The sequence below is a fragment of the Mustela nigripes genome, chromosome 2 (assembly GCF_022355385.1).
Source record: "Mustela nigripes isolate SB6536 chromosome 2, MUSNIG.SB6536, whole genome shotgun sequence".
Lineage (NCBI taxonomy): Eukaryota > Metazoa > Chordata > Mammalia > Carnivora > Mustelidae > Mustela > Mustela nigripes.
Window position 1 is genome coordinate 73927159 of NC_081558.1, and position 24954 is coordinate 73952112.

General features: G+C 36.1%; 1 protein-coding gene across 9 annotated transcripts in view; it reads right to left on the reverse strand.

The window, feature by feature from the left end:
* Positions 1–24954, reverse strand: part of RBMS3 (RNA binding motif single stranded interacting protein 3) — a 713870-nt gene that overhangs the window by 121053 nt on the left and 567863 nt on the right. For 8 of the 9 annotated variants that reach the window (XM_059390794.1, XM_059390798.1, XM_059390793.1 and 5 more), the window contains 2 exons: positions 22176–22282; positions 2111–2157 (listed from right to left, as the gene is read on the reverse strand). In XM_059390794.1, the coding sequence (XP_059246777.1) occupies positions 2111–2157; positions 22176–22282 (154 nt within the window). Of the gene's footprint in view, positions 1–2110; positions 2158–5629; positions 5669–22175; positions 22283–24954 lie in introns of all 9 variants that reach the window. The other variant, XM_059390801.1, reaches the window with a different exon arrangement.

A 24954-nucleotide genomic window follows, 5' to 3' on the forward strand; every position in this document is an offset into this window, starting at 1 on the left:
GCCTCCAACACAGCATTAACCCAAAGCTCCCTTTTGGTGGCTCAGATTAGGAACAGAAATCCCTTTTTACTTTCTCTTTAGGCCTGTGATAAATCAGGATAAACACTTGGCAAAGTATGTTTTTCAAGAAGACAGTCAGATTTTAAACTATGCATCAGAAAGAAGATTGCCTAAAACAATGCATAAGAAAGCATCAGTCTCTCATTGCAGTCCAGGCCTAGGTCACTGCTACATTTCTAATTCTTCATATAGAGCAATGGGTAAGAAGGAATTTATAATAGATATATAGATAAATATCGCAGACTAATATATACATACATACAGTGTATGCAAAATATTAGTACTTATTGAAGCTGGTTAGTGAACACATGACACTCATTCAATTATTATTTTTATTTTCCATTTATGTATATACATTTCCAATTGCACCTACATGTATATTTCATGTATTTGATTCTGCTCCCAAACACCTTAAGTTACAAATATAAAGTACTTTGTACATAGTATGTGTTCAATACATCTATTCTCTTCCATTATAATATTTTTCTAATATAATAATATTCCATTATAATATATTTTCTGTCACCATCACTTAGCATATCATGCCTTATTTCATACCTTTTGAGTTAGTTATTTTATTTCCCCAGCTATACAATGTGATTCTTGAGGACTTTATTCTGCATTTCTTTCCTTCTTTTTACACTCCAAGTTTATAGTGCCTTATTGGAAATAAGAACATGCTTACTGGATAAATCCCTAATTTTTGCTCCTGGAGAGAAGTTTTGATTAAAAAGGAAAAAATGACTAGACTCCTTCCCTAGCTTACCACCCATGTTTTACTCTTTTATGGAAGGGTAGACTCTGAGTTCCTTGAAGGCAAAGATCTTGTCTCATACAAGATTTTTTAAATCTATAAAGCATAGCAAAGTGGTTGGCAGACTCACTGGATGTTTTTTGAATGAATGAATAAATCACTTACTAAATGAGTAACATTGTTAAGAATAGGAGATATTTAAATATTTCCACTATCTCATAGATTTTCATTAAAGGCAGCTGACCAAGTAGAAAATAGAGTTGGCATCTTTTTATCATTCTACATTGATCTTAAATGAGGTCTTCATTCTGACTGATTCTTTAATGAGATTATAAGACAGAAAACTGAAAGCCATGGAGAAATCCAAGATGCAAGGCTGTGAAAATAAAACAAGCAACCAATCAAAGAATAAAGAATAATTACTGTCAATTGCAGGACAGTCAAAGCAAAGAGAAGGGACTGAAACTAAGAAGAAAGTTTCAACCCAAGATACTCAGAATCACAGAATTTTTGAGAGTTCAGGTAATATAGTTTGTCTTATTTCTCAAGGAAGAATCCTAAGCTATGTGATTTATTCTAAGTAAGAGGTTATAAATTTCCAGATGCTTATTAAAATAAGGAGTAATGGGTGTCTGTGTGGTTCAGTTAGTTAAATGTCTGACTCTTGATTTCGGCTCAGGTCATGATCTTGTGAGGCTAATCCCTACATTGGGCTCTGTGGTGGGCCTGGAGCCTGCTTAAGATTTTCTTGCCTTTCTCCCTTCTCCTCTCTTCCCAAACATAAATAAATAAATCAATGAAATAAACACATAAAATAAATAGGGAAGACACAATCACCAAGTTTCTAACTTGACTCTGTCCATTGTTTACCCCTAATAGCCAGAAGAAAATAGCAAAAGAATTATTTATGTTTAAGTGAACTGGAAAAACACTAAAATCATTGGAATTCTAGAGTTACCAGCAGTTTAATACTCTTATCCCAGAGACACACAGGTACACCTTCCAGCTTAGCTCTATCTGTGCTCCCTCTTTACATTCCTTATTCTAAGAGAGAGAGAAAAAGAGCATGAGGGAGGGACATATAATGTGGGTAGGCACCATGTGGAAACAGAGGACATGGAAGATGTTATGAAGTCAGAGTCACAGGACGAAAAAATTATGATAAGAAATGTTTGGTTTAAAGTTTCTGTTTGAAGTTTTAAAACAAAAGAATGTTTTGAACATTTTTCTTCAGTACTGAATCCAGAGATCAAAGATACTTTAGCAATTAAAATAGAAAAAATGTTGTCTACTTACCCATTCTGTATGGCGGCTGTGGGGTCATAGGTCAGAGCCATGCCAGCCTGTATACAGGAAGGAAAGAGGAGAAAACAAATCTTAACACTTTTATCTTGGTGCCCAAAACATTCAGTACACACAAATACTTTTATCTTACTTTCCATGATTTAAGTTTATTGTATCCTATACATTTTTCTACCCTTACTGCCAAGACTAGCATTTTTACAACTCACACATCAGAATCCACCAGTGAGTTAGGAGTTTATATTATAAATCCAGACAAACCAAAGAACAATACAGTTTGGATGATTTCCATTTCTACTTCATAAACCATCCGCTGTCTAATCTGGTATTTTTATAATTTCTCACTATTGTCAGGAGCACCTATTATATGTCTTATGGCTGAAAAAAAAAAGAAAAAAAGCAAGAATAAATCCTGTGGTCAGGATAAAAATAAAAGCTACTCAAAATGCATTCAACCTTTCAGAAGAAAATGTTAGGAAATATTTATTTTAAAATAGAAGCTATGCCTCGGGGTGTGTAGGTAATGAGTCACAGAGTGCTTGTCCAATACATTGCTAATGCCTGTCCTACTAAGAGTGGTAAAAAGTCAAGGTCATTTACATAAAATGGAAATTATAGGTCTTGTGGCTAATAAGGAGGTGGGTTTGTTTTGTTTCTAAGAATAAAATCACCTTTGAAAAACTAAACTTCTATAATAGGCATAGTTTCAGAAAAGAATAATAAACTTCATGACTGTTGATTCACAGCCTACCTCCTTCCTTCATACACATCATCACATTTGATCCTCACAACAACCCTCTGAAGTAGGCAGGAGAAACAGTTCCTCCATTTTAAAGATGAAGACACTGAAGCTTGGAAAGGTCAAGTGACTTGCTCAAGGTCACACATTTGGAGGCAGAATCAAATTCCAGCCCTGGTCTTTTGAGGCTCCCTCCCACCACCTATGATACCGACCAAAGGTCTGCGTGAGTCCTGATGATCATCTCCAACAATGTGGGAGAACTTTCTCTGTGGGTGTATGGGCATACGACCTTTTGTATCCAACACTGTCAGTCTGGTTACTGCTTTTGAGTAGAAACAGAACGTAGAGTGAAACACAAAACTGACTAGATCATCATCAGGTTAGACATTTTCTGTTCTTTTTTAAAATTTAAAAGTGAATGAGACTGATGTCAATTTTCTGGCCTCCGTAGTGTACTACAATTACGTTAAGATATAACAGTGGAAAGAAATGGGGTGAAGGGTACACAGGGTCTCCTTGTACCTTTCTCTTCCAACTTCCCATGAATCTATAAGTATTTCAAAAGAAAAAGAAAAAAAATGAGTTAACTTTGAGGACTTCTATGGAAGACAAGAAAAATCATAGAAAACTTTGGAGAAAAGAAGAAAAGGAGCTTTTGCGTTTTGAATTTCAGTTTAGGTGAAGGTGGTTTTCCTGTTGGGTCCATTGAATTACTCAGATTTCAAACATAACTAAAATGGAAATTTTCAGGCTTTCCAAAATAGGGCCTGAAGTCCAGTATGCCCTGCTATATTCAAGCTTGGATCAGACACACTATTTTCCCCCCCAAATTTTAAAATCGTTGTTAAGATTGGTATGAAGAACAAGTGTGGAGAGCCAATAGGATTGGCATACAGGGAACATACATAAATTGAAAAGGAGTTTAGCAAGCAAAGTTGAGATGACTGGCAGAAGTTAACAGAGGTGCACTGAGAGCACATGTTTAATGATCACTGCATCTTACTCATGTTAACGAAATATGCAACCGATAATACGACAAGCTGGGGGGATTAGAAAATGAGAAGCAAAAGCAGTGGTGCCAAAAGACAAAGAGACCCTGGGGTGCCTGGCTGGGTCAGTTGGTTAAGCATCCAGCTCTTAGTTTCAGCTCAGGTCGTGATCTCAGTGATGTGAGATGGAGTTCCATGCTCAGCAGGGAGTCTGCTTGATATTCTCTCTCCTTCTCCTTCTGCCCCTCCTACTTGCACTCTCTCACTCTCAAATAAACAAATCCTTTACACACACACACACACACACACACACACACACACACACACTAAGTCTAAATTCTCAAGATGGGGCCTCTGTCATGTGACCAATGGGAGATTGGTTCTAGGTTGAAGACTCTTGAGAATGGGCCTGTCCAAGGTACAGCTCATAATCCATGGTTGGGCTGGCTACTGGAGAGGGCAGTTGTAAAAGTTGTCCATTGGGGATGAGATTTCTCTCTTAGAAACACTCATCTCATTTCCCCTAATTTATTCAAGATGCCACACTAGAGATGGAAGGAAAAAAATGGGCTTTATACACAATAGAGATATTGTTTGTTTGTGAAAGATTTAGGATGAAATCATACCTTCAGCCTCCTAACCACTACAGCTTGTTTAAATCCCTAGGGGACTGGTAGGAAGCCTTTCTTAGTCAGCCTCATGTTTTCTTCTTTTCCTTGTACTTATTTTCCAGTAGTGCTCAGAGACCAATGTTATTTAGCCTTTATTAAATTATGAATTGTCTTAAACATTCTCTTCTTATGTCATGTTTGTTCTGGAAACTTTAGGTAAGGATTTTTAATTTCTCCCATTTTATTTGAATTCCTTATGGACTATAGTTAACAAATCAGCTTTAGCTAGGAACATAGTAATTACCAACAAATTCTACCTTTTTGTTGAAGAAGCATGTGATAATTAGAAAGCCTAAGTTGGCTTCTTCCTATATTTTATACCTCTATTCCATCTTTCAGGGGATGGAAAAGAACTAAATAGATAGCAATATGGCTTTGTGGAAAGAATATATATTTTGGACCTGGGTTCAATTCTTAACTCTGTTCTGTTCTAGCGGTGTGACCTTGGGCAAATTATTTAACCTGTTTGAACCTCAGTTTCCTCAACTGTTAAATGATTTAGTAATACCTACCTCATCAGATTGTTGTGAAATTTAAATGAGATTACGTTTGTAAAGCGCCCAGCACAGTGCCTGGAGACAAGACACATACATAAATATTATAATACAAAGCAACATGTGGTAAGTGCCATATGAGTGGAATAGATGAAGTATAGAGGAGAGAGGCCGGGAATGATCAGGGAAGCCATGTAGAGAACATACAGATGAGTTGAACCTTGAGAAACGATTAGGATTCCAACAGATGGAAATGAGAAAGGGAGGCCAGCTCAGACAAAAGGAATAGCACGGAAAAGATATAGAAACAAAAAGGGTAAGGTGAGTGATTCACTTGCAGTAGAATATTGTGGTGCAGGGGCAGTGGGAATTAAGACTCAAAAGGTGGGAGAAACTTCATTGCCTGGCTCCTTGGGGGGAGCCACATTTTTGAGTAGGGAAATTATATAATCAAAGAGGGACTGGACAACAAGAAACAGCATGAGCACCCTGAAAACAGAGGGTAAATCCAGAGCGAAAAGCAGCTGGAGTAGGCACTTGGTGACAGGAAGGTGGAGAGAATCTAAGGTGACATTGTCATTGCAAAAGGGTAGGGAATGAACACAAGATTCACCTACTTCATGATTTTGCCTAGGGACAGTCCTGCCTCTGAGTACCTTTGGCAAGAGGAGACAAGAGATAGTTTCAGGTCATATGCATTTGGAACATTATGGGTAACAAAACAAGGCATGGGTTAAACAAAATGTTGTTTAAACTTAACCCACTGGCTGAATATTGTACCACAGTACCTAATACTTGGCTACACCTGGTTTTCATTTCATGTGTAACAGATTGTTGAGTTATAATTCCAATATAGTCTTAATGCAGATTTTGCATTCAATTTCCTTTTGTTTCTTTCCACAAAGATAAAAAAGAAAATCAATTTTGCTGCCCTGTCTAGCCACCTTTACACTAAGTGAGACCCATGAAATCATCATTATGTAATTACCAAATTTTATGGCATGTTTACAAACTCCAAAGTCGCACAAAAAGTAAAATAACTTGGAACAAAACAAAAATGTCACACCACATACATAGCAAAGTGATGTTTAATCCTGTCTCTCTCTTTCAAAAGAGCTTATTAGATTCACAAATATTTTCCATTTTTCAAGTTTACATTATTCAAATATTGGAAGCATTTTCAATTTATTTAAAACAAAAGGGAGCGCTTTTGTCATTTTCCAGCAGCAGCTGAGTTTTCGCTTAGTATTTCAGCCATAATATAGGGTATTTCTAGTTCTCTCAAACAGAATTTATATTATAAGAGCTAAATATTTCAGAAGAAATTTTAAAATATAGTTTACTGGAATAATTAAGTTATCTAATTATTTTCAAGAGATATAGGGATTTCACTGAGACACATCTATTTGTCTTAGGAGCTAGATATTTGATTTTCATAAAATTAAAAGATCAATAGGTTAAATGAAGAGGTAATAATCATAAAAATGCTGCTTAAATGTGCTAGGTGGAGAATAGGCACTAATGGTTCAGAAAGATCCCCTGGACTGGAATGCTTGGTCTTATTGGAGGAGCTAAGCATCGTTGACTATAACAAAACCAAAGAGAAGATAGACTGATAGAATTCATTTTATAATTTTTGAAACTATTTTGATATTGTCATGTAAATGGGGATCAAAGAGTTTGAGGCAATAAACTTTATACAAACAGATCTACACTGTAATTCTTGGGAAATTGAGACATCAATGCTTCAGTGTAACATTTCTCTTTTTTCTAAATTCTGCCTTCATGGATGATGCATCATAATTGTATGGGTAAAAATGAATAATCACGAGAATATCCAATTTTCCATAATCAGATTTAGAGCACCACTTTAGTACATACAGACTAATTATTATATATTCCAGTAAATATTATATACTGAATTAGCACAAGATGAGTTCGGGAAACCAAGGAATAAAAGGATAATGTAATTTTCTGGATATTATCTTGAAAGAGTTTATTTCTTGCGACCAATTTTAACAATATTTATAACTGTTAATGGGTTATAATTTAAAACTCCATAAATAAAATAAGGTGACTTTAGAGGTGATATGGGTACAAGGGCTTGAAAATTATAATGTGTTATAAATGTTTAGGTCTGTTACGGTAGCAAAACCTCACTTAACCTTGTTTATATTTATTTCCCAGTATTTCTCTTTAGAAAACATGTCTTTTAATGAAGAAATCCTGATACATAATTATATTTAAGATACGGGGCAAAAATTTAAATTTTAAAAATTAAAAAAAAATTCTAACTAGAAATAGAACAAAAATTTCAACAATGTTAAATGTCAAAATATTAGAATGTTATAACTATTAAGTGATTTTTTTCCTTTCACATATTTTTCTTGACTTTCTGAAGCTGTGTATAAATAGAATTATTTTTACAAAGGGGAAAATCCCTTTAATTTTCATTAAGGAGATATAATTTTCATCATATCTTCTATAAGTTATTTTTAACTTTTAAAATTCAGGAGGAAAAACAAAAGGCGTATGATTTGTAAAAGTGATATAAATAACAGGCTTAATTCAGGGATAAGCTTGAAAATGTCAGGAAACATTTAGCTTTGCTAGGTCAGTAGAGTACAGAAGATCTGGGTTGGAACGGGAATTGCTACAGCCAGAAGGATCAATGTGAGAATGGGCGGAAGGTTAAGAATAAATCCTAAAGATTCAGGGTTAATGACACAGTGATTCTAGTGATGGAAGCTAAGAAGGATTCATAAATCCAAATGGCCAAACTGGCTGAGAAACAGAGGATTTCACAGGTGAAAGCTGGAGTGTAGATACCCAAGATATTCAGAAGAACAAATAAAAACCACCAGAAAACCACAAAATGATCAATACCAAGTAAAGTTTTTGGCCTAAGAAAGGATTTTAAATCTCTTTCCTGTTTAAAAGAAAAAACAAAACAAAACAAAAACAAAAACAAAAAAAACCTAATTCTAGGAAATATGCTCAGGGCAAATTTGCTGAAAGTGGATGAGAGAAAATGGGTAGGGTTTTGCCAGCAATGGCTTTGGTGTCGTCTCAATGACTGAATGGGGTGTTTCCCCAGGCAGATGCAGTCAACCATAGAAAGCTCTCCTGCTCAAGGGATGTTGCCCAGGCTATGTGTAACCACTCACTCTCCTAAAGAGAAGATGAAGGACAAATGAGACTGTAGATGAGGATGTTGCCAAAGCTACCAAAAGAAGATTATGCTACTTGGTCATGGGATAAAACATAAACGTCCTGTTAATTGTTCTGTAAAATATGTCCATCAACCTATGCAATGGCTCATATTGCATTCTCTAAATTTCATAACTTCTAAATCTAAGATATTTATTCCAAATCATATTAGATTACTTTGCATCAATTGACCAGTGATCTTCTTCTTCATTTTCTTCTTCTTCTTCTTTGTTAAAGATTTCATTTATTGATTTGACAGAGAGAGAAATCACAAGTAGGCAGAGAAGCAGGCGGGGAAGGGGGGAGGCGGGGAGCAGGCTCCCTGCCAAGCAGAGAGCCCAATGCAGGGCTTGATCCCAGGTCCCTGAGATCATGACCTGAGCCAAAGGTAAAGGCTTAACCCACTGAGCACCCAGGCGCCCCTTATTTCCTTCTTCTTTCAACATTCCTTTCTCTTGGATTCCCTGTGAGCCTAGTTTTCTTCTGACCTCAGAGCTAATTGTCCATGATGCTACTTGCACCCTTGCCCTCGCCGCCCCTTTGAGATGCCCGCAGGTACTCAGGCCCTCTTTTCTGCTTCTGTACTGTGATGACATTCACTTTCCAATCCCAACTATTTATTATTTATGTCTCAGTGATTCCTGAATCTTGGTCTCAATCTCAAGTATCTATACTGAATCCCACACATTTATTGTGAAGTTAAATTAGTACATTGAATATATGGTCAGCAACTTTTTTTCAAATTATCATTTCTGGTTTGTGTGTTTACTAATAAGCGTCATTTTTCAAGTTATCCTTTCTGGTTTGTCTGTTTACTAATATCCTTGGGCAGAGATACCCTCTCCTGCCTCTGCTTGCCTTTCCCTTCCAATCCATCCACACCATTGTTCTGTGAGGATTGCTCTTGTGATACGGAAAACGTCTCAGTCCTCGCTTGGTGAGTGGAGATGGGGAAAGGTTTGGATTGCTGAGAGACCTTCCCAGTGCAGAAGGGAAGCCAGTGTACCTGAACCAAATCATGAGTAAGAGCCTGGGAGAAATCAGAGACAGCCAGAACACCTAGAGGCCCCACATACCCAAGTTACTAACTTGGAGTGCAGAGAAGACTGTGAAAAGTCATTTTGATATTGCCAGGGGTTTGTCAGAAATCAAGCAAATGAAATGCAGGGGATTTATCACTTTAAAAAGTAGCAAAGACAGGCAGAGAATAGAGAAAATTCACCTCTCTATGTTTGGCGGAAGAACATTAAGGGGAGTCATGCTGTTGTTTATATACTCTGTCATCAGAGCATTTGTCCTTCTTGGCTTTTACTGAAGCATTCTAGTCAGGCAGAGAATTTCTCCCTTATATGGTAAAAAAGAGGGACAAGACAAAAAGATGCAAACAGAATTAAGGCTGGAAGGCTGAGAAAGCCAATGGCTGCACAAAGAAAAAGTCATCAAAAGGGAAACAGAAGGGAAGGTATGATGTGGCTGGCTGAAGTTCTCAAAGCTCCGGTCTGACTTTGTCATTCAAACCGAAGTTAAATTAAGTCTTGATTGATCATTATGAAAGAGACAAGAGAACATTACCATATTTTATGTAGGCACCTCTGTTTCTATCTCAATCTGAATGACTGAACTTCATAGACTCCAAGACGTGTGTGTGTGTGTGTGTGTGTGTGTGTGTGTGTGTTTCACATTTTACTGTCTGTGAAATTGGGGCTTGCATGATGATTGATGGCATTTGAGTTTAGAAACTTTCTCCTCTTTTTAGTGATATTTAGAATAATATTTCATCTTTAATTGATGGTATTATAGAGTCAAAGATGTAGTGTATATACGGTTAGAACCCCACCATAATAAAGTAAAGTAAAAAATATAAAATGTTGAGGTTGCTACCAGGGTAAGCCTGTGCAACTGAATAGGTGGGAGTTACATGTATCTGACTAATTGATTTATATTCCCCCAGGCCCCAGCTGTAGTTTGATGCTATATGGAGCTTGTAAGCTGTGACTTAAATATTGATGGGGATAATTCTGGCTCTCGAGGCAGCCTGGGATTGCCAGGACAATGCCAACAACTCCAGAAATCTCTCAGTTGGTTGATGCCTCCACTTAGTTGCCATGGAGACTGGTTCAAGGGAATCAGAGAACATGGAGATCAACTATCAATCAGCCTTTCTCCTTATAATTCTTGATATAATCTTCCCATTCTTCAGCACCTCATAAACCCCATGCCCCACTCTCCTCTCCAAGAATATAAGCATGTTTTCCCATCCTCTTTTTTTTGAGAATGGAGACTAGGAAGATTTCTAGAGCTCATCATCAAATGCATCACATCCAGAGTTATACTATTACAGGAATTTACAAGATCTGCTTTTTATCTTTAGTGATCATAGGTTAGAAAAAATGGGCCCAGCAGCTTTAAAATATGAACACTTAACCGAGTAAGAAAGTTTCTATGTTATACTACTGAGCATTCAATTTTTTGTGTCAACCGAGAAGATTTTTTTGAGATTATGAGTATCATTCACCTTGAGTCTGCTCTCTAAATTGTCAGTAAAGCACATGAAAGAAATAAGAGTACATTTGGTGGGCTGGCTAACAAATTCACTTGCAGGTGTTGCAATGCATCATAACAGCTCTTTTTAAGATCACATATGGAAAGACTCTTCTTCAGTTCAAGGTTAAAAGAACTATTTGCAGAACCTGGCAATGTTGTTAGATATATCTTAATTTTTTCCAAGGTCCCATTAAAGAAAATAATTGGACAATTAAATGCCAAGCATCATGATATACCCAAAGGAAATTGCAAACTATATAGATGATTTTTCTACCTTCATGGAATATGGTCAAAGATAACTTGAATCTACATCCTTTTACTGCTAAGTTTTAAAATAGTTCTTTAGATATATTATTTTCCTTAAAGTATTTTTTATTTCTAATGGTTCATTGGGGCAATACTTCAACTCCATATCTCTGAAACATAAATTTTCTAATGTTCAGTACTGTAAAATTAAATTTTAGTCAATATGGCTCCAAAGCTAATAGAAATGATATATTTCTGGGCCTTGTCAGGTTCTTCTTATACTTAATAAGAAGGATGTTGACTGGTGACTGATCAAAGGGTTTGTGAGCTGGGCGCGCTATTCCAAACAGAGCCAATTGAAGGTAAAAGGGACACATGGTAAGCTGCTTCTTGTCTTCCTCACTGATAAGAATCCTCAAAGTGTGTGCTATACAGCAGCATTGGTAACAGCTAGTGACAGCCAATGTTTTCATAAACTCAACAAAATATTTTGTTCAGAGTATTCTTCATAAATGGTGACAATAGGGATAACCTTTTTTCTCCAGATTTTATGCAACTTTTTTGCTATTACTTCCTTAGCCATCTATGTTATGTGCTCTTCAACATCAAATATTTACCATATAAATGTGAATCATTTGGATTTCTAAAGTAAAGGGCCAATATAGCTTTCTCCTCCGATGCAGATAGGCGGGTAAATAAGAATTTTTTAAGTAACAATAGAAATAATTCAATGTGTTGGGCTGATGACTAGGCTAAGGAAGATATATGAAGCTTTAACTGCATCAAATGTTTAGTGATCTTGACAGAGTGATTACAAGCCACTGGTCACTCATGGATTCATTCAATTCATGAAAATAGGATAAGAGCTTTTTCTAAATTCCTTAAAATTTTACACTTTTTGGTTGAGTGGAGTAAATCTATTGTCTTTATTGATAACAATTGACCACTGACTCTAATAAAATTCCCCAAGACCGTTAAATAAAGATAGTTGGCTGCATGCATTGGTACAGTTACTTTTGACACTTACACACATTGCTTTTTACGTCAGTGGAAGAGACATAAACTTAACCAGTAACTGGCTCTCAATAACAATAATCATAAAACAAGATACAATTGATTCTTGTTATTAGCAGCAATTATATTCTATAAAGTCACCATAAACACCAAATTATGAATACAACTCATTGTCTCTAGAGGAAATACAGTATTAGTTTCCTACAAGGCTCTGTTCACAACATTTTCATCAACTAATTAATATACAACCTTGTTTTAGTTGTGATTTTGTCTAAGGACACCTTATTAAATAAATATTTTTGATTCAGCAACAATGAACTCAAAGCCAACAGCACTGTAAGTCATGCTTAAACAAAGCTTATCTCCATTTTTTTTTTCATATTGTCTCCATTAGACACGTCATGGATTTCCTGCACTTAGAAACACTAGACATTACTTCAGCACTACACTTGGGGGCCCTTTTAAACAGTGAAATCACCAATGAAAAACACAAACATGCAAAAAATGTGATCCTAAATAAAGCAAGAAAAAAACCCTTATTAAAAGGGTAAGAGTTGACACAATAAGTCAGAACATCTCTTGTTCAACTTCATTTGGGACTATGTGTGCTTGGTGACTCAGACTTTTTTATTTTAAGTTTATTATTTGAATTTCAGTAGAGTTAACACACAGTGTTATATTAGTTTCAGGTATACAATATAGTGATTCAATAATCGTATTTTACTCAGTTCTCATCACAGTAACTGTACTTTTTAATCCCCAGCTGACACGACCTTTTTAATGCTTTTTACAAATGATCATGAAAACACATGAGTATTAATTCTGGGTTACAAATAAATTTTAGCAAGTAGGTAAACTTGCAAATATGGAGCCCATGAATAATGGTAGTCAACTGTATTTTTTAAAAAATATTTATTTATTAATTTGATGGGGTGGAGGGAGGGAGAGTTGGAGGGAGGAGGAGAGGGAGAGGGAGAGAGAGCATCTTAAGCAGGCTTCATGCCCAGTGCAGAGACCAACAAGGGGCTCACTTTGATGACCCTGAGATCATGACCTAAGCCAAAACCAAGAGTTGGATGCTCAACTGAACTGAACCATCCAGGAGCCCCTCAACTGTATCTTCTTTCAAATGACAATTTCATGAGTCTGAGTCTTTCAGTAAATGAAAGGCAATTTTATAAATGGGATTAGTATTACTATTTATAGGAATTCTAAAAATTCCTTTCACAAAAGAACTTGGTGATAATACTCTTGAAATAGATTCGAATATGGAAAGTTAACAATTATTGACATTCAGCACTCTGAAGCCATAAAATGTACAAGAAAATTCCTGTTTCCCAACTCTTTGTTAAATCCAGTAGGTCACCAGTTGTGGCATTGGCATGTTTCTTTGTAAGAGATAATTGCTTTGAATGATACTAGAAAGTCCTTGTGCATAAGGAATACTTTTCACGGCCACAGAGATATAGAAGCACTTTCTATATCCAAAATTAATTGCCATTATGTGCCAGAATAGGTAGGTTAATAATTCATTTTCCTTCTTTTGAAAAACATCAACTATGTAATTCCACAGTTCTCAATTTTTTCCTTGGTATCTAGCAATAGTCCATGTTTTCTTTTACTTTTCTTTCTTTTTTTCTCCATCTAAGTCCCTCTTACCCTGGCAGCTCTTGGCTCTTATGATTACATGACCTTCAAGAGAAAAGTGGCTAGAAATTTGAACACCACCTAACGTTTCAGTGCTAAATAGTGTTTGGAATGCAGGTGATGATTTGGAATGTGATCTTTTAAAAACCTTAATAAAATATAGGTCAAAGGGAAAATAAATTAATTTCTACTTGTTTTATATTTTATTAAATAAGTCAAAATACAGTTGGAAAAATTATATTGGTATCAGATTTCCTTTCAAATGAATGTTGTATCAATTAAAAATAATCCCCATTTGGAAAATAAGTAGACAAGACATGAAATTGGAAACCAAGGACTCAAGCATTTGAGTCATAAGAAACATACAGAAAAACTGGCTTTCAGATTAAAAAGTCCCGAGTTGTGTTGATGATATTATGAGAGCGATAATAATAGCTGATACTGAAGTGATTCTAGTTTTCCAGGAGCTGTGCTCAGGGCTTTACCCTCACCACTTCATTTAACCCTCCCAATCACCAAATATGCACTTTTAACCATGAGTGTTGTCACCCAGCTCAAAGGCTGTGGATTTGTGGTTGAAATGCTCCACTTTTCCCCCTAACCACAAAAGTAGACTGTCTGGTAAAATAGGAAGAATAGCAAAGAATACCGAGCACTTCACAGATGCTGACACACATGAATCCTTAAAATTCAGAAGGAATTATTATTCTCACTAGCTGCATTAGAGAGAAGGACACAAGATTGACTCTATCACACCCAAGCTCCAGCTGCTCCTCTAAATATTATTCTCTCTGTGCCATTCCACACCCAGGGGCATAGGGGCATTTACTGGACAAGTAACGAAGTGGAACTTTTCAACTCTGGGGTGATTTTTCTGGTTTGTAAATGCATATAAGTCAGTTTCTCAGTTACCTACACTGAAAAGCAAACACATAATCAATCAAACAGTTAATAGTAACAAAACAAGTGTGCACTGACAGTCTTGTGGCTGCTACTTTTGATATTTTTATATTTTTATTTTGGTTTTGGTTTTCTTTCACTGTAGTGTAAGGGGATAGAGCTAGTTATAGTCAGTAATTGTACTTCCATGGTACTCAATTATATTCTACCCAATGTTTAATCGTGTACTTTACAGGCAGAGAAGATCTTTGCCATTTTAGGTTCCAAAGGGATGGAGGAATCTGTCTATATGTTTATGTCATGTCCATTATGTCCAGTCCTGTGTGTCCTCTCACATAGGGTACACTCACTAAGTGCTCATCGACTGACTGAATGCTTTTTGTTTAAACTGCTCCTTTTATTTAAAAAATCTATTTCTAACACAATTCTTCCCTTTAAAAGATAATTTCTGCAAAAAGGAGTCACATATTGAGAAAGTAAGAAAGCAAATAGGAAACATAAGGAGATAGAGGGGTTCTCATGGTAACAGTACAGTTCTTTTTGAAATTTTATTATTTTTTTTTAAAGATTTTATTTATTTGACAGAGAGATCACAAGTAGGCAGAGAGGCAGGCAGAGAGAGGAAGGGAAGCAGGCTCCCCGCTGAGCAGAGAGCCAGATGCAGGGCTTAATCTCAGGACCCTGGGACCATGACCTGAGCCGAAGGCAGGGGCTTAAGCCACTGAGCCACCCAGGCGTCCCAACAGTACAGTTCTAATATACATTCAGGGTAAGGGGTCTTCCTTATACCTCATATGTCCTGGGGACACAGCATAAAGTACAAGTCATAGAAGGAGCAAACGCCTTTTGACAAGAGTGGTGGTGATTATGGTGATGGAGACACAGCTGAGATTCAGAATTATGAAGAATTCTGTGTGTACTCATTTTCTTTCAGAAAAATAAAAACAAAAGCAAACATAAAAATGAAGACATGGATCTCAAAGGAAACGTTTATCTTGAGTGGGAATATAGGATGTAACTTTTGTACTAAGAATGGCTATCTATCTACTTAGAAATCTAAAAAGCCATCTTTGTCTCAATCATAAATGGATTTAGTCAGAATGAATAATTACTCCTACTACCTTGAGGCAGTCTGAGGAGGAGGCTGGATGTTTGGAATCAGGTTTATCAACTTTGTCTGCTCTCAGCTATGGACTTCGTCACTGTATGAGAAATCCCATTCTCCCACCTGATCTTTGCAGGCTTTCATTCACTTACTGGCACTGGAGAGAATGTTTATTAATAGTAGCTGTGAATGGACAAGAGTTATAAAACTTTAAAGCACAGGGGAAATTTTCATCCATCACTGAAAACGAGTTGATTTCAGGTATGAAAATAGACAACATATTATCTGGGTTATAGATAATCTGGGTCATATCAGATCACATAGTTTTAGCTGGCTGTGATAAAACTGAAAAAACTTAGGGCACCTGGGTGGCTCAGTGGGTTAAAGCCTCTGTCTTCGGCTCAGGTCATGATCCCAGGGTCCTGGGATCAGGCCCCACATTGGGCTCTCTGCTCCGTGGGGAGCCTGCTTTCTCCTCTCTCTCTCTCTCTCTCTCTCTCTCTCTCTCTGCCTGCCTCTTTGCCTACTTGTGATCTCTGTCTGTCAAATAAATAAATGAAATCTTTAAAAAAAAAAAACTAATAAAGTTAGTTCAGTAAAATTGGATTTTGTGGGCATCTTAACGAGACCTAATTTAAGGAAATTAAAGCATATTCTTCAGTTTACTCTACCTCTTAAAAGATTTCAAACATATTCAGGCAGAGTCACAGGATTTCACTACTGTAAGGAACACAATTTACATCTGGTTTGTGTGAATGGTACCTGCTGGTATTAGGAAATGCATATACTATATCCCTGTACCCAAAGTTTGCAAATAGAAATGCACTCAAACAAAACGTCTTTGAGATATATCATCACGTTTTCTCTAAAACTTGCTCCTCATTCAGGAATAGTATTCCTTAGTATTCCTAGAATGCATCCCCAAAAAAGCTTACTTCATTTTCTCCCCCCAAATAACCTTGCAAACTATTCCTAGGAACCTGAGTGCTGATTGTTAACAATATTATTTTAGCTCCCTTTATTCAGACTGTGAAGACAATCTCATTAAATGTTTCATTTCCACAGTAAAGAAAAGTATCTTCAGAGCATCACATAGAACATATTTGTTATTGCTAATTGTTTTGAAATTGACTCTAGCAGAGAACTGTAAGATAGATAAAAGCAAGAAATACCATTTTATTGCTTTTAGTTTTATAATAAAATCTTGGCATTTCTTCACTAGACATGTGAAGTACTTGACTACTTTGTTGGGTTACTTCTTTTTTCTAATATTTATTTATTTGTTTGTTTATTTATTTTCTCACAATAGCACATACTCTCCTCAATGTCGATCACCTAGCCACCCCATCTTTCCCCAGCCCCTCCCCAGCAACCTTCAGTTTGTTTCCTGAGGTTAAGAGTCTCTTATGGTTTATCTCCTTCTCTGGTTTCATCTTGATTCATTTTTCCCTCCCTTCCCCTATGGTCCTCTGTCTTGTTTCTCAAGCTACTTCTTGTTTAATTGCCTTGTTTCTTGTTTGTGTCCATAGCCAAAATACTATTTCTTGGAGGTACAATACCCAAAGCAATTGTTATCAATGACATTTACTGACTCAGTTACTATCGGGCTTGGGAAAATCTATGAAAGCTAGACTAGAGTTTCGAAGCCAGTGAAAAATAGTGTGTTTATGATATTTGTACTATGTAAGGATAATGTCCTAGCATGAAAACTTGGTGAAATATCACCATCTTCTATAATCTGACACTTAGCATTTAGTTATATTTGAAAATTCTGAAGGAAATCTAGAGACTAGTCAAAACAATTGTCAACATAAAGTAATTTCAAGGTTTGAGTAACTCTAATCATTGTAGTAGAAACATTCATCTTTTGATTTAAGCCTTTGATCTTTACAACATAATTGAACACTTTTGATCAGCTGTGCAAATTATTTGGGTACCAAAAAATTTGGTGGCTTTCTGGTAGTCATTCCAAACCTTCTTTGGAAATATAGGAAGAAGAAACAGGAGTTCATGTTCCTGATATTATGTGTGTGTGTATGGTTATATATATTATTGAAATTATATTTATTTGCTCATTTGCTTGTTTTAAATTTTTTATTTAAGTAGAGTTGACACATAATGTTGTATTAGTTTCAGGTGTACAATACAGTGATTTGGCAAGTCTATACACTATTCTATGACACCACTCATGTAGCTCCAATCTGTCACCAACAACCCCATTACAATACCACAAACTACTTTCTTCATGCCGTGTCTTTTATTCCTGTGACTCCTGATATATTTTTGATTGCCGGTTCCAGATTCTATTCCCAATTCCAGACCAGTCATTTGGGAGAGCACTAACAAGAACAATTTGGGAAACATTCTGTCTGAAGTAAAGACTGTGGCCTCAGCTGTAATGGGATATCTAGCCACTGCATTTCTTGAAAGTCATAGTGATGATAAAGTGGAACCATTTCTGAGCTAAGGGTGACATTAAAAACATTGCATCACCATTATGACAGAAGCACTGGCCAATCAGAATGTAAATGCTGGAGTAGCATCCTGGGAAACTCCTGGTGTGCCAGCCAGCACTCCATTCTTATGAGATCATAATGGGTCCTGCAGGAGGCATCGTAATGGAAGGAGTAGAGAGGTCACTCTGATAGACTAGTGTCAGCAGTTATTTACATAATGAAAGAAGTATGTTTTCCTATTTTAACAAGCAGAGTGGCTTTTCTGGTATATGGAAGTTGAATATGAGCCCTATGCTTGGCTCAAGCATCTCTAGGACAGTGGTTCTCAAAGTGTGGTCTAAGGATATCTGAGGGTTCCTGAGATATTTTTAGGAGATCCATAAGCCCTCCCTTTTCCAATAGCATGTTAATGTGGAGTTAGATTTTCTTCATATAATTAAACCAAACAGAATATTGCAACAGGTTGAACGCTGATGCAGGTATGAAAATCTCATCTTTTATTAAATCAGACATTCAAGTGATTTGCAAAAATGTGAAAGAGTGCTATTATCAAAAAAAATCTTTGAAAGATACAATATTTTCCATAAAATATAATATTTTTGTTAATGGGGGATGGCTTTATTTTTTTTGATGAACTAAGAAGATAAAAAGATACAGAGACCAAAGAGTTTGTGGATTTCTGCTTCAAGAAATAAAATGATGAGAACTGTAGAGCACTGGGAAAGAGAGGCCTAACAGCCTCTATCCCTGATTGCTCTATTTAAAGTTTTGATTGTCACTTAAGAGATTAGTTAATGACTTTAAAATACCCCTGTGTATTTCACTTATGCAAAAATATGTCCAGCAGCATATATTTGTATTTCAGAACCTTGCTAATCTACACTACTTTATGTATATAAACTTTTCAGTACTGGATTTTTTTGGGGGGGTAAAGAAATATATTTCACTAACTATGTTAAAATAACTGTTATCAAAATGACACTCAGAAGAAAATAGCTTTACATAATAAATTAAAATTTTAATTAGCTTATCAATTGTCATGTGTAGGTACTTCTTTTTTTGTTTGTTTGTTTTAAAGATTTTATTTATTTATTTGACAGAAAGAGATCACAAGTAGGCAGAGAGGCAGGCAAAGAGGAGGAAGCAGGCTCCCTGCAGAGCAGAGAGCCAGATGCAAGACTGGGTCCCAGGACCCTGAGATCATGACCTGAGCCGAAGGCAAAAGGCTTAAGCCACTGAGCCACCCAGGCCCCCAATACTTCTAAGATACTTAAACATTTCAGGAGAAATACTTTTTATCTTTTTTTTTTATTTTTTTTAACCTGACTTTCATGGGAGAGGTAGAGGAAACATGAGCCTCATTCTGTAGTAATATCCCAAATACTGAAGCATCAGAATAGAAACTATCATCTTACATTTTGTCTAAGGCAACAGCGATTGAAAGGTTTACCATTACTTTATATAACAACAAAACAAAAACAAAAAAACCCAAAAAGCAAAAAAGAAAACAAAAATGAAAACCAACAAGCAAGCAAACAAGTAAAAAAACCCAAAATGATGTGATAAAGTTGGTATGCAAAGGGTTACAAAGAAAATGGAAAACAAGACCCTCCATCAGAAATTGACTTCAAGGGAATATCCATGTCTCAGTCTTAATACTGCATGAAGGAAGAGCTCAGAGAAAATCTCTCCTAAGAATCTGACCCATAGTCCTTGCTTTGATTAGTGCTTCAATTCATGCAGCCAGTGTGGTCAAAGACCTTAAACAGAGAATGTAGGTAGTGCCCCCAGGTGACTAATAGGAGCAAATGCAAATTGTCTTGTAATAATGCCATTGTTTATAAGAGGAGAACCAATTTCAGAAATGTTAAAATGTCAAAAAACAACCATGAAAACATGTGTTTTAGAAATGATGAAATACAGTAATTAGAATTTCCTGGTATATAAAAATTAATTAAATATTGCCTACATAGGAATAATTTACATTATGCCATACTTTATCAACCATGCTGACATAATTTACTCTAGCAATCACAAAGCAAGGGGAAATAGAAGCAAAAATATATATTATGATGGACACACACAGTTATGCAACATTCAGAGTGTCTGCACTTAAGACCAAGATGTAAAAATTAACGTGCTTATCTCAAAATCAAGCTATCTGGCAAGCATATGTTTAGTGCATGCTACTTGTTCTCCTAATTTCTTTCCTCTGAATGTGTCTACACACTTGGAATACATTTTTATGGGTCACAGATAAATTTATGAAGGTCCCTTGATTTTCACAGTTCAAGAGGAAAATGTAGAACTCTTAAACAGCAACTTTTGAAAACAGAGACTAGGAATATATATTTAAAACCTATATTTAAACTACAAGATGCTCTGGGTGTTAAACTTGACTCCACAATGCTTCTGTCTCAATAGTACACATGTTCTTTACCATGACATCAACCTAAAGCCTTAGATTTATATGAGGTAGCAAAGTGGCAGCTCTGTCTACATTTCTCATGTTTATTGGTTCGGTTCCTAAGAAATGTAGATTTAAGTACAGTGTCTTGCTGAAGCTGGCATCCCTTTTGTGGATATGATAATTCAGGTTCTTATGGGGACAGGAACTGGGGTTTTGGTCATCATTACCAAGCCAACTAATTTACTGTCAAGGCTTCTTGGTGATGGTTTATGATCCAGAAATCTCTCTCACCAGTGAGCATTTGACCCAATAGCATTTTAAACGATCAAATGAGTCTTTCTAGACTACGATATTTGGTATGGGATGGATGTCATAATGAGGGCTGTCAGAAATCAGCTGTCTTTGGAGGCAATGGGGCTAATTGTTGGTCACTAACCTCTACCTAAAACACAGGGGTCATTCCATTTCCCCTTCCTTTTTTGAACATAACACAGATAGCCTTTCTATAGTTGAAGTATCCAAACATTCCTTTTTCATTAGTTTCAAGTGCTCAGTGGTGATTCCCCTCTTTTTCTCTTAAAATAATGAGTTATAGATTATACAATACTTGAGCGTAACTATACACTTTAAGAGAGGTTTTGAGACCTGCATAGAAATACTCAAAACAGACAACAGTGTTAGAAACTAAAAACTGGCTAAAGGTTTTGGTGAGAAAATCCCCACCCTCTTCCTTCCTTACAACTGTGAATGCTGCATCAAGTGGGATGCCTCTTAAATGAGAAATGGATGAAGTAGGTGCTTTGAATAGAAATATGAAATAAAGCTCTTCTGTTGAAATTATGGCTTTGGTACAAAATTGCATTTATTCAAGTCATTCAAGCAACTCTATTCCATTTCATAAAGAATAAAAAAAACCTCTTAGAAGCCCAGATACCTTTTCCTTGTCTTCTTACAATAAAAATAACCAAAAGGAAATCATTCCCATGGGTCATTGGATACATAAGCTTGCTTTTCTACTTCTTTGTGTTAAGAGTATAAATGGATAATTAACTACTCAATGCCTTTTATTTTTTATTGTGATAAACAATACCCTGTGTATATGAACTTTTCCCCCTCTTTCTTGACCAACAGAAAATGTCATATTTTATACTGATATATACATATATAAAATACATATCAACACATTTATGAACAAATGGGAAAATGCATACATACACATATATGAGCAAGTAGACTATCTCAAGGGTAGAATAAAATAAATCTAAATTCGTGTTTTTTCCCAAACACAAACATTTAACTCTCACTATTGATTTCACTGAAAATATAGGTACTCACAATTATGGATCAAGTCTTTGTGGATAATTCTTTCAGTGAGTGTATATTGGGTTAAGATTTGGTTAAAGACAGAGGATTTATTATAGGATAGAACTGAGGTCAATTTTGAAGTCCTGCACTCCTCCTCAAGTCATTTTATCTAGAGCACATTAACATAGGCCTTCTCATTTGCTCCCTTCAAAGCCATCTAATTTTCTACAGGACTCGAATTCATCAGGGTCCCAAATATCTGTCTTGCCACCCTTCTGAGGGATGTCCACTGCTATATTTCTGAGCAAAAGTCAGTCAGGACTCACCTCTCCTTCCCTGGGCCAAGGCCTTCCATTCTGGGTGTATTTGCTTTGATTCTGTCGCTTCTTTTGTCCTCCATCAGCGAATTTGCACAGTAAAGGCTCACTAGGGGCTGGGAAGATAAGAAATCAATTCTATATTAGCAAATACCCCTAAAAAACAAGTGATTTTTGAGTCACAATAGCGCTTTGTAATGCCTTTCTTTTGACGTTTTCTTGCTTCTGGAGAGATAGTAGGCCCCCTTCTAGTCTCAATTATCTTAGCTGCTATTCTATCTAACTGGGCTTCAAAAAAGTACTGGCAGACCATAAAAGAATACAAAAAATATTGTTAAAAAAAAATCAGTTGAAGCAGAATGTGAACTTGCCTTAAAAGTAAAGAGGGGAATGTTGACTCCTTCCCGTTACATCAATGCTAAAAACCAGATGATGGGTCTAAAATGGAGTCACTTATGCTAAGTGCCATGTCACCAAACCGAGACCTAACTTAATTATAGTTTTGGCTTTCCCAGAAATGGAATTTTGAATCAATCAATCAGGAGTCACTAATAAGCATTAGTGAGGTAATTGACCTGATAGACCCCTGCCATCCCTAAAGAAAAGTGACTTTGCCACAACCAATCAAATTTTTGCCACTATAACTTTCTTGTTCCCACTCCCTTCTGCTGCAGAAGCCTCCCATCTGCACAGGTTCTCAGAGCTCCTCTCTACCTGCTGGAGGAGAGGCTGCCGGACTCACAAATCCTTGAATAAAGCCAATAAGATCTTTAAAAAGTTCTCATTGAATTTTGCTTTTTCATATTAGAAACATATTCCTAACCAGTATTTGTGTGTAGATAAATATTTCCCCCTCAAAGTAACTATGTTTTCACAGTAGAAACTGTAGGATTCTATTTTGGAAAGAGCTCCTTAGGAGTTGCCTTCTAAAAAGGGAGCCATTTTGCTAATTACAACCAAATCAGTTTTTTTTTTTTCTCATTAACCTCTGCAATTTCAAAACGACTAGAAGTTGATTGTCTACTGAACCCCTTTCTCTTCAATTCCCCAGTGAAATCTAGTCAGTATCTCAGGGAGAACAATTATTTGAATATCAAATGAGCCCACATGGTAAAATATAGTCAAAGGATATGGCTCTAAGAAAAGAATCCTGGACTGGGGGGAAATGTGGTCCTGGGTGACTTAGGTTAACTTATTTGATAATCTTTTAAAACACAACAAGGAGAAATTTATTCTTTGAGAACTGATGCCCCATCCACATCCCTACTTAACTAAAAAAATTGCTGCTTGTGATTACCACAAATATATTTAAAAATGAGTGAATAAAAAGAAAGCCATATGGTTTAAAAAACTTGGTCAATGCATTAAATGGCTAGAAGGATTTTTTTTTTTTTTTTGCTATTATTTGCTTGGATAAAAAAATATTGATTTATAAGTTTATAATCTGAAAATTAAAGTGAACCCCTCCCTCTCCCAACCCCCTGGGAAAATGAGTTCTTCTGAAGATTAATTGTATTAATGATTGAAGAGGAACAAAATATACCCCTCAAAAAAATGACTCTTTGGCAAAAGGATTAATTTAACCTGATTATTTTTAAGAAATAACAGATAGAGGAAAAGCTCTGAAAACTGACCAGAAGTTACCCTTTTGTAAGAGACATTTACACTTATAAGGGAAATGTCTATTTATAACAGAAATTTATTCTTTGTATCTGGAAGAAAAGAATACTCTAAATCTCAAGAAAGGAAAAAGGACTTAAATCTATGCAACAACCTCACCCTTGTTTACTGTGCTTTTTCTGGTAATCTCCTCTAACTGGCCTCCCTGCTCCCTCCCCAACACCTTTGTCTTCAGCTGAAGACCATATTTAAGACGGTGACTGGGGCTATTTCAGGGAGTTACTAGGTTTTTCTGGGTATCTCCATACAAGAGGTACATATATGTTATTAACCTTCTGTTTGTTCTTTTCTCCTGTTCTTAGGTCTTTATGGGGGTTGGGGGGTCCTAGCCAAGAGCTTAGAAAGGTAGAAGGAAAATTATTTTAATTCTTTATCCCTCCTTCTATCTTTGCCTTTTGCCATGAAGTATTGTTGAGCTCTCTGAATCTTGGTCTGATCCCATGTGAACTGCTCTAGCCAACGCAATGTTAGCAAATGAGGCACAAGCAGAACATTGAAGTGTTTATAAGCATTGAGTTTTGCTTCTTTTGCTTCTCTGCACAGCTGCATGAATATACTCAGCCTGGCCTGTGGAAGGATGAGATACATGTGTAGAGGAGTCATCCCTACTATCAGAGCCAAGGCCAAAGTAGAGAGATCATCCAATGATTACGACCCTGATATGTGAGTGAGCTCAACTAAAATCATCAGAGATACACAGATAAACACACAGTTGACCACAGACCAGGTGAGGTCAATAAAGATGATCCCACAAACATGTAAGCTAAATGAATCTTCATTGTTTCATATCACTAAAATTTTGCAATTGACACGTAACACTGTAATCTTAATAGATAACTGCTATTGTTTTCCCCAACACCTATTCCTCCCCATATCCACTCCAGCAAGGTTGCTTATGTTCACTAACCTGGATAATGCAAAAGAAAAAAAAAGATTATGGAATTCATGAGATTTTTAATTGTCTCCAAAATCAATAGTGGAAAAAGAAATGAGTGGGTAACCACAAATAAATATTTGAAAATCATTTAGCTTTAAGTGGCAGTAGGATTTACTCAATCCTTTTATTCTTTATTATCAGCAGAATGCTACTGACTAATATTGAAGGAAA